General features: G+C 43.4%; 1 protein-coding gene across 1 annotated transcript in view; it reads right to left on the bottom strand.

The window, feature by feature from the left end:
* Positions 1-1,178: 1,178 nt before the first annotated feature.
* The window catches only part of SH3BGR (SH3 domain binding glutamate rich protein), a 53,532-nt gene continuing 41,108 nt past the window's right edge, over positions 1,179-13,602 (bottom strand). Inside the window, exons 6-8 of the mRNA XM_010368706.2 lie at positions 6,511-6,540; positions 4,193-4,328; positions 1,179-1,598 (exon numbers count right to left, since the gene is read on the bottom strand). Of these exons, the coding sequence (XP_010367008.1) occupies positions 4,227-4,328; positions 6,511-6,540 (132 nt within the window). The 3' untranslated portion in view covers positions 1,179-1,598; positions 4,193-4,226. The remainder of the gene's footprint in view (positions 1,599-4,192; positions 4,329-6,510; positions 6,541-13,602) is intronic.

Here is a 13,602-nt window from a genome sequence, read left to right as displayed (position 1 = left end):
GAGAGAGAGAGAGATAGGAGGAAAATTGGCACCTAGCTAAATCTATCTCCCTCCTACTCTGCCATGAAAGAGAGAAAAGTCAGCCCTGAGCAAGAAAATGGTTAAGGTCTACTTGTATAACGGGTTGTTGTAAAAATTATGCAAACTTTTTAGATAGGATAATTTAATGCAATGAAATTAAAAATAGAAATAAATTTTCAATTATATGAATTTCTATTTTACTGTGGTCATTTACCTTAAGCAAAGGGAGAAATGTTTTTAACACAGACTACTTCAATGATTAGAAACAAAATAACCTAATTCTATTCAAAATGCCTTTTTTTTGTTACTAGGGTAACAAGAAAAGAGCCCTTTCCCAGAGTTCATGAAAGCCACAAGACTTCTGCAACTGCAGAATATCCTCTGAAATAACACCAACAGACTCTGCTACAAAATTAGGAGGCAGACTCCAAAGGGGAAAGTTTATGGCCACTCCAAGTTGAATTGCCATAATTAACATGAAATAGGAAAACAGTACAGCAAGGAGAGGAGCCCCTCTGACAATACAGGAGCAATGTTTGCTGCAAAAACACAAGGACTCGCACATAGGCAGGGAGGTAGCAGGGTGAATATCAACAAAATCTTACAAGGAAGAAAAAATATCTACAGTAAACTAAGGCAGGGCAGGTGAGCGGAGAAATGCTATCAAACTTACCTGGTGTACAAGTCATTGGAGCTGGATCAGCTGTAGGTGAACACACACTCCTGGCCATCAGGAAGCAAAATTACAGGACCCGGCTCCACAGCCATGGCTACAAATCAATCAACAGCAGGAGACACAGAAGCAGCCACTCCCTTCAGCTCAGAAACGTGTAAAGGGTAATGGGTTGCAAATTTCTGTCCTTACCATCATCCCTCCTTACCATCATCCCCACACAAGTGGATGATAGAGTTACAGTTAGATAACGCTTCAAAGATGATGTGCACAGCGTGTGTGTAATAAAAAAAAAAATACGACATAATGAGACAATCAGTGCAATTTGAAAACACGGACCAAATAATTACTGCAATAAAAAACATCGATCCCAACGCAGGCAGAAAAGTGCTGCTGAAGATTTAGACTTGGCAACACACAGACGGAGTTCAGGCATATGCAAGCAGGGACTCTAAATAATGAAATGATGCTCCTTGGGACAAGATATTTTTCTATTAATCTTTATTTATATGATGGTTCTCTGGAAAGCATTTCATTTTCAAACCTATTTCTGAGATAAGTAGCATAAGGAGCATCTGAAGAAATACTATCGCTGTATCACAGAGAACTTCCATGCCTTGAAATCATTTTTTTCAGAGTATTATTAATAAGATGGTCTAGCTATGCAGAGCAAAAAAGAAAAAAAAATCTTCAAAAGCTAAGACTTTTAGGCACATGAAGGTATGCATAAACTGTCTTCACATTTAATTTCGTATGATTCGGGAGATACATCCATGTACATCTAACCAAGTCAGGCAGCACAAGTCCTCAGTGAACCCCGGGTGTGCCAGCTTCAAGCCAAAGTATTCCGTTGAGTTTGGTTTGTGGAGAGACATTTGAAATGTTGCTTCATAGCTTCCATTTTCTAAAAGAAAAAGCAAATATTAGGGAAAGACTGTTAGAGAAAGACACAGAAGGTTTACCACAATCTTCATCACTTAACATACAATCAAGGAAAGTGTTGCCTTTTATTCTATAAACCACTAGTCATCATTTGCTCCCCACTGAAAGGAAATTCCTCTCACGGAAAACCAAGCTAGATTTATATCCTTTTTCTGCACAAACACATATCAAACACCATAAGGAAGTCAACATCTCCAATTATAATTTCCCACTGTGTTTGCATGGAAAATAGGTTGAACTGACAGGTTGGTCCTAGAGGGGGAGCTCTAAATGGTTCATGGCTACAACAGAGGACGGTATTAAGCGGCCACCTTTTGGGAGGTAGAAACCAGTCTCATATTGGACATTATTTGCCCTGGGACTCAAACATCAATTTAGATTCTAGGTCAGATGTGGTGGCTCATGCCTGTAATTCCAACACTTTGGGAGGCCAAGGTGGGCAGATCACTTGAGCCTAAGAGTTCGAGACCAGCCTGGGCAACATGGCGAAATCCCATCTCTACAAAAAATACAAAAATTAGCCAGGCACAGTGGTGCGTGCCTGTAATCCTAGCTACTCAAGAGGCTGAGGTGGGAGGATCACCTGAGACCAGGGAGGTCAAAGCTGCAGTGAGCCATGATCTTACTACTGCACTCCAGCCTGAGTGACAGAGTGTGACCCTGTCAAAAAAAAAAAAAAAGATTGACTCCAACTCCAACTATGGGAAATGAGAATTCTTTCATAGTTCCATTCATTGCCTTGTTCTGTCTAAAATAGTCTTTTCAAATAAAATGCGTGGATAATCTATGAGTTATGAGATGGGTTTGTTTTTGGAAGCCAAATAGTTTGCAGAATACCTGACTGCATCATGTCGCATTTTAAAGGTTATTGACTCTCTTCAGGAGTCCGTGGCTGGGATTTAGGGTGCTGCCTCGTTTACTCCTTCACTGTCAGGCATTTTGACCTCACAACAGACTAATAGGGACTGGATTCCAAACTAGAACCCATCAGAGAAACAGGCAGAATGTGCTAGCCACAACTGTAACTTGCCTTTTTTCCTTTCTTTTTTGGAAATGGCCTATAAAGAAGCCATCTGTCTACATTAAAGATTCTCTCTCGGCTGTGCCATTTCACATCCAACATTTCTTTATAATTATCACATTAAAACTGCACAATTTTTAAAGAACTTTCCAAGTTGAGTGAACAGACATGGATTTAAACAGGACCAACGAGTCTGTTACTGTGAGTTTTGCTTTGTTTTGTTTCTGGTATGATAATAAATATCATATTTTCATTTTCTACCATTCTTCAGGTAGAATATCTTAAGCTTGCCAGTTTTCTTTTTTTAAAAATGAGTCCCAACCCACTCCTTGGAAATGGAATTGTAACCAAGTGGCAAGCAGAGGGCCTTAAAGTAGAAGTCTGTGGGTCCAAAGCATGAAAGAAACTCCCTGGAGAGACATCAAATCGTGGGCTAGATTCACTTTCTCATTCAAGCAAATGAATGACAAAACCTTTATGGTCCAAAAACAAACTGTGATGGCCACTCTCACTAGCTCCAAGATGCTCTAAAAATAGATTAAGTGCTTTTTATATTAGCTTTTTATTTATAAGTCTATTAAGAAGGGACATCCCTACTATTCAAATTGGCCAGATTAACTAGACGCAGAGCACAGATTGGTGTGTTTACAAACCTTGAGCTAGACACAGTGCTGACTGGTGCATTTACAACCCTCTAGCTGGACATAAAAGTTCTCCAAGTCCTCCCCAGATTAACTAGACACAGAGCACTGACTGGTGTGTTCACAAACTTTAGCTAGACATAGGGTGCTGAACGGTGTATTTACAATCCTTTAGCTAGACATAAAGGTTCAAGTCCCCCACCCGACTCAGGAGCCCAGCTGACTTCACCTAGTGGATCCCACACCAGGGCCAAAGGCGGAGCTGCCTGCCAGTCCCACACTGTGCACTGCAGTCCTCAGCCCTTGGGCAGTTGATGGGACCCGGCGCCACGGAGTGGGGGGCGGCGCTCGTCCCAGAGGCTTGGGCTGCACAGGAGCCCCCGGCGGGGGCGGGAGCGGGGGCAGGGGCAGCTCAGGCATGGCTGGCTGCAGGTCCTGAGCCCTGCCCCGCGGGGAGGAAGCTGAGGACCCGCGAGAATTCCAGCGCAGTGCTGGCTGGCACGGGTGCTAAACCCCCCCAACTGCCCGGGGCAGCGGTGCCTGCTGGCCACTCCGAGTGCGGGGGCCTGCCAAGCCCACGCCCACCCGGAACTCGCGCTGGTCCGCGAGCGCCGCATGCAGTCCCGGTTCCCGCCCACCCGTGCCTCTCCCTCCACACCTCCGGGCAAGCAAAAGGGAGCCGACTCTGGCCTCGGCCAGCCCAGAGAGGGGCTCCCACAGTGCAGGCTGAAGGGCTCCTCAAGCGCTGCCAGAGTGGACTCCGAAGCCAAGGCAGCGCCAAGAGTGAGGGCTGCTAGCACGTTGTCACCTCTCACTATTACTAAGCAAAATGTGCTGCAGATAGCATACGGTACAGTAACTAGGAGCTTTTCCACCCCGGAATCCTGTGGCTACCTGGAGAGGTGGAAGAAATGAAGCGTGAAAAGGCCTAGGAATCTTCCTCTTCTCCAGGCTCTTCTTCTCCTTCTGCAGCTTCCTCCTCCTCCTCCTCGGCTTCCCCTTCCGCGCCCTCCGTAGTTGTTAACTCCGTCTTATTTTCACAAAAATTACGTTAGTATTAAGGAGTGTAAGGGCCATGGATACAGTGAGAAAAAGACTGTAAAAGGCTGGACTAGAGGTCAGAGCCTCCCACACCCCACCACACAACACACAAATACACATACCACACACGCCACACAAACACATGCCACACACATACCCCATACACATACCACCCACACACACCACAGAAACACACATGACACAGCACACACCCCCCACACACACCACCCACACATCCACACACACCACATACATGCCACACACGCACACACCAGACCACACACACCACACACATCACATACAACACACAAATACATGTACAATATATCACACATACACCACACATACATCCCCTCCACACCACACATATACACCATACCACACACATCACACACATACCACACACCAATCACACCACACACCATATACACCACACACAAATACACATACATCACCCATACACCACACCACACATACATACACACACACAAAAAAATCCTTCTAAACACAGACTCCTCAATTTGGAATGGTGCTTTAGAATGATACGCTAATTCTAACAGGTTTTATAATCTCTCCTAAGCGTACAGTCTCCACTCATATTAACAAACCATTCTCAGCAAATAACCTTTACAAATTCAGAAGGTATACATATATATATATATATATATATATATATAGTTAGAAGAATAAAATACAAAAAGAATCAGCAAATCGAATTTTGTCAGAAAGGATAAGCTGTTAAATGCACAAGTTGGTTATATTTTCTTGTAACAAGCTAATTTCTTCAAGCAAAATTTATCAGCAACCTACATATATAATCTGGAATTTCTTCCAAATTAACAGCATGTTTTTATCTTATTTTTAAAAATCTATTTTGAAGCTGGCCTAGCAAGAGAGAAATAAAATAAATAATTATTGGAAAGATATAAATAATAAGAAATCATGGTATAGAATATACTAGAAACAATCTTTAGGTCTAAGAAGAGGGGTTGGTTTGATATATTTACATTTAAAATAATGAAGCAGATCTATACTTAATACCTCCCCAAATACAGACACATTCCATGAAAAAAGGGAGACTACAAGAGTATTCATCAAAAATTGATGGGGGGTGTGTGTGTGTGTAGCTAGAGTGGTTATCTGTGGGTAATGAGGGTTAAACGCTATGTTCATTTTCCTCTTCTATCTGCATTTTTTTAATTTTCTATAAAGATCATGAATTTTGTCATTTCAAAAGTTAACAAAAGTTACTTTGGGGGCATTTCTTTTGACATTTGGGACTCTCTTTAATGTTGATGACCTTGTGCTGAAATATCTAGACAAAACATCTAACTTAGTCAATTATTCTCCCTACCCTTGTGTTCACAATTTTAAATTAATTCTCTAGCATTTTAAAGTCATTAATCCAGGCCCAGTGCGGTGACTCACGCCTGTAATTCCAGCACTTTGGGAGGCTGAGGCGGGTGGATCACTTGGGGTCAGGAGTTCAAGACCAGCCTGGCCAACATGGTGAAACCCCATCTCTACTAAAAATACAAAAATTAGCCAGGTGTGGTGGCGCGTGCCTGTAATTCCACCTACTCAGAAGGCTGAGACAGGAGAATCACCTGAACCCAGGAGGCGGAGGTAGAGTGAGCTGAGATCACACCACTGCACTCCAGCCTGGATGACAGAGTGAGACCCTGTCTCAAAAAAAACAAAAACAAACAAAACACAACAACGAAAATAAAGTGATTAATGCAAAGATGTTCAAAAACAACATAGGTAGGAATCACTCCCTCAATGAAAACACCATTAACCACCATGCAGGATTCCTAAACCCAGTGCATTCAACAGGGTGGAAAAGGACGAGGAGCAGGTATCTCCAGCCAGTGCCCTGGCCTGGCCTGGCCTGGCCTGGCCTGACGTCAGTGAGAAGCCACGGAAGATACCTTCACCCAAGGGGGCTCAGAACAAGGTCAAGAGCCGAGCCCTGTTTCTCTCTCCACCTTCCTCAGACAAACTGATCTCCAACTTACTTTCCTTCTCAGCAGGTTAAAGGAGGATTTTCTGGGTGTGTGGGTTGCATCACTCTCATGTTATTAAGAACGTGCCTAAAGCTGCAATCCTCCCACTTAAAGATGTTTTTATTAAGCAGATTAAGCACAGCTGTTGAAGATGGTCAACTGTACCTCTTCTGTGGCTGTCTCTCCTTCTTCTTCCTTACGTCCATAAATCAAAATTAAAGAAAAAAACATAATTCAAGTAAGCTTAAAGTCGAATCTGAAAATCAAGCAAACTATAATAAAAAACAAGCTAATCAAAATGAACAACATATTAGTTTATCCATAAAATAAGTAAATAGCAAAGATATGATGGCTGGGTGATCCTTACTTCTTTCATACCTTGTATTTCAAGCTCTTAAAATAATTGTGACATTAAAGACAGTTTCCCATCACTTGAACTCTTAAGAAAATGTAATTAATTATTAATGCTGCTTAGTAATACATTTAATTCTATTTCTAAAGCATACCAAAGATTTATAGCGCTATCTAGCGAAATTCAGATCATATGCAAGTAATTTAAAAATTTGAACAAAAATGTCTTTTCTGACTTTATGCCCTTATAACTATGTCTTTACTTCAGTTTTGAACAAATTAATAAAAGTAGGTCAAAAACTTTTCCTCTATGAGAACAAAATGATAACATTTCTGAATCACATAGCATTTTAAATACTGATTTCTGGGTAAAGAAAGAAACTTGCAAGGTAAGAGTGGGTGGGGTCACCCAAGGCTCAAATAGTCTCTATTGTGCAAACCAACAGCCCACTGGAATTTCTATTTCCCCCAGATCAAAGCAAGAGAACCAGGTTCCTAAAAATGCCTCTAAGAAGAAAACAAAAGCTTTTCCATCCCTTCCCAGAATGGTCCCATAAACCTCCCTGGAGCCAGAGTGCCACAATTGCTTTAATTAAAGAGAGAGATGAGGTTCTTAAGAGCAGTCCCTAAAAATTCCTAATGCCTTTCAACTCAGGCAGTGAGCTCAGGGAATCATCAACAGGGGGCACTGAAAGTGATCTTGCAGTCATATACATTCTCTGCCCAGCACCATGTTTATACAGATGAGGACACTGAGGCCACACAGGGAAGTCATTTGCCAAAGTCAAAGGTCACAGGACAAGGAGTCAACACAATCAGGACTCACTGCAAGTCTATTGATTCCTAATTAAGTGTCCTTCTTACACTACCAGGCAGCCTCTCAAGATTAATAATGGAAAAATCAAAATCACAGAAGGTGGCAGAGTGCAACAGCTCATGCCTGTAATCCCAGCTCTTTGGAAGGCCGAGATGGGAGGATCACTTGAAGCCAGGAGTTCAAGACCAGCCTGGGCAACATAGCAAGACCCTCCTCACCCCATCTCTATAAAACATGTTAAAAATTAGCGAGGCATCCAGAGGCAGAGGCGGGAGGATCACTTGAGCCCAGGAGTTTGAGGCTGCTGTGAGCTATGATTGTGCCACTGCACTCCAGCCTGGGTGACAAAATAAGACCCTGTCTATAAAATAAAATTTTAAAAATCACAGAAGGTAGGCCAGGCACAGTGGCTCATGCCTGTAAACCCAGCACTTTGGGAGGCCGAGGCAGACGGATCACCTGAGGTCTGGAGTTTGAGACCAGCCTGACCAACATGGAGAAACCCCATCTCTACTAAAAATACAAAATTAGCTGGGCATGATGGCGCATGCCTATAATCTCAGCTACTCGGGAGGCTGAGGCAGGAGAATTGTCTGAACCCAGGAGGCAGAGGTTGGGGTGAGTCAAGATTGTACCACTGCACTCTAGCCTGAGCAACAAGAGCAAAACTCTGTCTAAAATAAATAAATAAATATCACAGAAGGCAAGTTATAGAGGATCTAACACACTCCCACATCTCCTGGCCCAACCTCATGCTTTTAGCCATTTCCAGAACAATACCTTCATAGTTCTGAGATGGGCACTGAACCTGAAAGCCTGACAGTGCTGGCCAGGTCTGAGTCAGTCCAAGAGGACTTTTTCAGCACTGGGAATCTTCAAACTAACCTTTACGTTAAACACCACTGGCGACACCCCAAGTTTTGGTGCTCAAATAATGTGCAGAAGAGTCTGGCAGTTGTTGCAAAATCCAGGTGTTGCTTTCACAGTGGTGTGTTGATCGTGCCTCTTTAATCCTGCCTAATCCTGCCCATGTCTCGCCCCTCCTCTGCCATGACTGCCATCTTTGCTCACTGGGTTGCTGAAGGAAGATCCTAAAGAGTGATTATCACCTCCTCTTTTCTTTCTCATCTCCAATCTGTGCTCCAGACTGCAGCCAGAGAGATCGTTCCAAAAAGCACCCAAACTTACCGTGCTATCCTCATCTTTAGAAACTTCCATCTCCTCAAGATACTCTACCCTCCTGATATGGTTTGGCTGTGTCTCCACCTAAATCTCACCTTGAATTGCAATAATCGCCACGTGTCAAGGGTGGAGCCAGGTAGAGGTAACTGAATCATGGCGGTGGCTCCCCCATACTGTTCTTGTGGTAGTAAGTCTCACAAGACCTGATGGTTTTGTAAATGGGAGTTCCCCTGCACAAGCCCTCTTGTTTGCCACCATGTAAGACATGGCTTTGTTTCTCCTTAGCCTTCTGCCATGATTGTGAGGCCTCCCCAGCCATGTGGAACTGTGAGTCCATTAAACCTCTTTCCTTTATAACTTACCCAGTCTTGGGTATTTCTTTATTAGCAGTGTGAGAACAGACTAATACACCTCCTTAGAACAGTGAAAAGGCTGTTTGGCTCTGCGTACCCCTCTGGCCTCATCCCTTACCACTCTACTTCAGCCATCCTGAGTCACATGCAATTTTCTCACATTGGCCACACCTTCCAGGATATGCTCGAAACATTTCCAAGGAGACTTTCCTAACCTACAAGGTTGAGTTAAAGACCTTCTCACTTGTTCCCATAATCATCATTTACTTACCTGTCTCCCTCACTAGTCTACGTGTTTGGGGGCATAACCTGTGTCTTACTCATTTTTGGATCTCTGGGAACTGTCTGGCCCCTCCAGGTCACTGTCTGGAACCAACAGGCAAGCTCAATAAATATACGTTAGGGATTGGATAGAGGAACACATGAAATCTATTAGTAACTCTTTGGATCTCAAAGAACTTTAATTTTCTTCTTCACATAGGATCAGAATAAAATTCATTATATGTACCATAGAATTATTGATTATGTAGAGTTTTACATTCTTCTGAAGCCAATTATTTTTATTAATTATATTCAGCTGAAACAAATGAATTAACCAGATACACACTATTAAAAATAAGGTCAACCTGAGTTAATGGGTGCAGCACACCAACATGGCACATGTATACATATGTAACAAACCTGCACATTGTACACATGTACCCTAGAACTTAAAGTGTAATAAAAAATAAATAAATAAAATAAGGTCAACCATAGAGCTAGCCTGGAGGGCAGTAAGAAGTCTTATAGGAATATAAGTCTCAACTTTTATAGTTAGCTAGCAACAACTACGGAGGAACCTAGCACTCTTTTTTTTTTTTTTTTTTTTTTTTTTTTTTTTTTTTTTTTGAGATGAAGTTTTGCTCTCATTGACCAGAATGGAGTACAGTGGTGCGATCTCAGCTCACGGCAACCTCTGCCTCCTGGGTTCAAGCGATTCTCCTGCCTCAGCCTCCCGAGTAGCTGGGATTACAGGCACCCACCACCAAGCCTGGCTAATTTTTTGTATTTTTAGTAGAGACAGGGTTTCACCGTGTTGGCCATGCTGGTTTCAAACTCCTGACCTTCAGCTGATTCACCCGCTTCGGCCTCCCAAAGTGGTGAGAATACAGGTGTGAGACACCGGATCTGGCCCCTAGCACTCTTTATCAATATTTGAATTGACCTTAATATCTTAAAAGGTATGTTAAGCAGGGAAAGTGATTGCTCAGAGAATGCATAAAAATACTTAGCCTCAAAAGGATAAGTAAGCTTGGAAGAACTTTGGATATTATCATCACAAGCTCCCCCAGAACATAAGCTCTGTGGGAGCGGTGACTCTGTCATTTTCATTGCCCCCTCCACAGTCCCTGGAATCCTGCCTGGCATGTGGCAGCACTCAATCTGTCCATAAAGTGTTGAATGGCTGCATTTATGTAATGCTACTCCAGCTCAGCTTCAAATCCCCCATAGAATGAGGTGGGATATATTAGTTTTAAAAATAATGGCTGGGTGTGGTGGCATATGCCTGTAAACCCAACACTTTAGGAGGCTGAGGAGGGAGGATCACTTGAGGCCAGGAGTTTGACACCAGCCTGGTCAACAGAGCAAGACCCCATCTCTACAAAAAATGTAAAAATTAGCTGGGTGGGGTGGCCTGTGCCTATAGTCCCAGCTACTCGGGAGGCTGACGTGGAAGAATCACTCGAGGCCACTATGATTATGCCACTGCACTCCAGCCTGGGTGACAGAATGAGACTCTGTCTCTAAAAAAATAAATAAATAATAATAAGCTTCCAACCTTGGTTCACAGAATTATAAAATACTGGAATTAGGCAGATCCTTAAAAGTCATCTATGTAAAACTGAATTGACTTTCATGGTTGGCAAGTAATTACATGCATAAAAGCATTTTTTAAGATAATTATAATCACCCAGTCAATTAAGCCAAGATCTCACATAATCATTATTTGAGGAAGCACACACCTTAAAGTAATTTCACCTTGTTTTTCAGAGAAAGCCAGAAGAGAGAAACCTCACAAGTGGGAAGTCTTAGAACCTTCCACAGCAGCTATTTTTGTTGGAAACTTGGCCAGAAAAGCAGACTGCAGAGGTGGCGAGTGGCCAGAACTAAGGACAGGTGTCAGTGGTGGTGAGTGCCAGGCAGCGTTCAGTGGGAACAGGTGGCAGGCGTGGGAGATAGTGAAGGGCTAGCCCAGCATGACCTGCAAGGGCAGCCAGCCTCAGAGTGGCTGGAAATGAGAAGACAGAGGCAGAGTCCTCTCGAGCTTCTGGCACCCCAGGGACCCAGCCTGAGACCCGTGACTCCTCCCACAAACCTCCATCAATGTTTGTCCCTTGAAACTTTTCTCAAGACTGCTATTGGAGGATACCAAGAGGGGTGGTGACAGACCATGATCATATTGTCTGTCAAGCAAGGGCCTCATGACTTTCAGATCGGATGACGGGACTGACAAAGCACACAATTTTAAATAATTGGACGTTGATCAAAAAAACAAACTAAACCTGCACAAGGTACAATGTTTCCAGCATTTTCTAAAGCTCTCGTGATGTCCCAGTCTGCAATTCGTTTCTTAGAGAATGCCCAGAAGCTGAGCTGACTTTCTGTTTTCCTCCTTTACTCCTGAGGCAACGGTTCCTTAGCCCCTCACCCTCCCTGGGTCATCAGGCCAGGCCCCATGAGGTCCCCTATTTCTTCAAGTTACACTAAGATCTTCCTAGGCATGAAGTCATGGTCTTCTCAGTGTTCACCCTTCTGACCTCCCAAGTCCTCCTGCCTCAATCCATTATCAAGGAGAGAATTTACATCTTGGCATCTTGTATTTAAGAACCCTGGAGGTTGAGAAGGTGGTCAGGGGAAGTCCACATTATTAAAGAAGATAATAGTTTTTGTTTCCATTTCTGTTGATTTTTTTAAATCAATGTCAAACATTAGGTAAATATTCCTCTCCATTAAATGGAATTGTATGAGTGCCTACAAGTGTGTGTCGAATGTGCATGTTTAATAGCAGAGATCAGATGAGCCTGTCCCGGACTTAGCCACTTGCCTCGTTTATCACTCAGCTGAACATTGCCAGTTCCGGAGAAAGGTTTTTGGCTTGTTTTGTGTTTTTACTGCACACATTACAATTGTTTTCAACCCATAAATGAAGGCAGGTTTTTAAAAAAAAAAAAGGTAAAAACTTGATATGGTTTGTCATCTAGTTAACAGAAATGCACCAATGCATCGCATTTCTGGTTTCATTATTGTATTAAGGCCAGATGAGATGTCACCATTTGGGGAAGTTGGGTGAAGGGCACACAAGACTCTATTATTTTTGAAACTTCCTGTGAGTCTATAGTTTTTTCAGAATAAAATGTTTAAAACTATTTCTATTCCTTCTCCTAATAAGCATGGCTGAAAGCCAGGATATGAACTGTGACTTGCTCTTTCTGCTACACAAAGCTGAGTGGGTGGAGGGGTCAGAGTAAGAGTTATTTTCTCTTTCCACACGCCACCTATTTGTTCTGGCTTTCCACCCCTAAGGAAGAAAGTATAGGCCCTGGTTTTCAAAACCCTAGGCTAATGGGGTGATAAAGCTAGGCGGTACCTGAAAACAAAACAAAACAAAAAAGAGCTTGGAATTGGCAAGATGGAGGTGGCCAGACTGAGGAGGAAAAAAGGATTTTCCAGGAGGGGTACTGCCCAGGCCCTGCTCGCACACAGAAAGAGCCGGGGACCACTGGCACATTTAAGTAACAAGGCACTCTGCACAGGCAGCAGCGTCCGTGGTCAGAAGGCCAGCCACTGTGAAAAGCTAGTCTGTGTCCAGCCAGAGCAGAGGGTCTGGCCCGTGCCAAGGAACAGACAGCAGAAACACCACCACAGACAAATATTCAGCACCCAATCCCTGCCCAGTCACCATTAACGACCCCGGGATGGCTGTGAGACCCTCAGGAGGACAAAAACACCCCACCCAGCTGGAAGCTCCTGCCAGTCATGAGGTGGGCACATGGAGCTGATAGAGGACTGTAAGGAAATAAAGGAAGCTGATATTCCTTGCCCGGGAGTCTTAGGAACCAAGTGTGGGCCCACGAATATTCTAAACTTTATATCCACTGCAGCGTGTTGGTTAAGGAGGGAAGCCCAGGGGAGCGCCTCTGTTTTAACCACAGCGAGCCAAGAGGAGCAAAAAGAAATCACCTCAAGATGGTTTCAACAGAGCTAGGCATTTTAAAGCCTTGGATTTACCTGACGTGTCATACCTACATGCAACTACTAGGATGTGTCTCGTACTTTCAAAATCAATGTTCAAAACACATAGAGCTCTCCCTTGTCTTTCCGATTCCCTATCAGCCTGTCTATGCCTGGGGTGCCCTGGGAGGAGAGATGCCCTTATAAAAAGACCGCGATGTCCTCCCATCTCAGCTTTTTTTTTTTTTTTCTTTTTGAGACAGGGTCTGACTCTATTGCCCAGACTGGAGTGCAGTGGCACGATCTCAGCTCACTACAACTGCTGCCTCCCGGGTTCAAGTG

This window comes from Rhinopithecus roxellana, chromosome 13 (assembly GCF_007565055.1).
Source record: "Rhinopithecus roxellana isolate Shanxi Qingling chromosome 13, ASM756505v1, whole genome shotgun sequence".
NCBI classification, from domain to species: domain Eukaryota; kingdom Metazoa; phylum Chordata; class Mammalia; order Primates; family Cercopithecidae; genus Rhinopithecus; species Rhinopithecus roxellana.
This window is presented reverse-complemented; position numbering and strand designations above follow the sequence as displayed.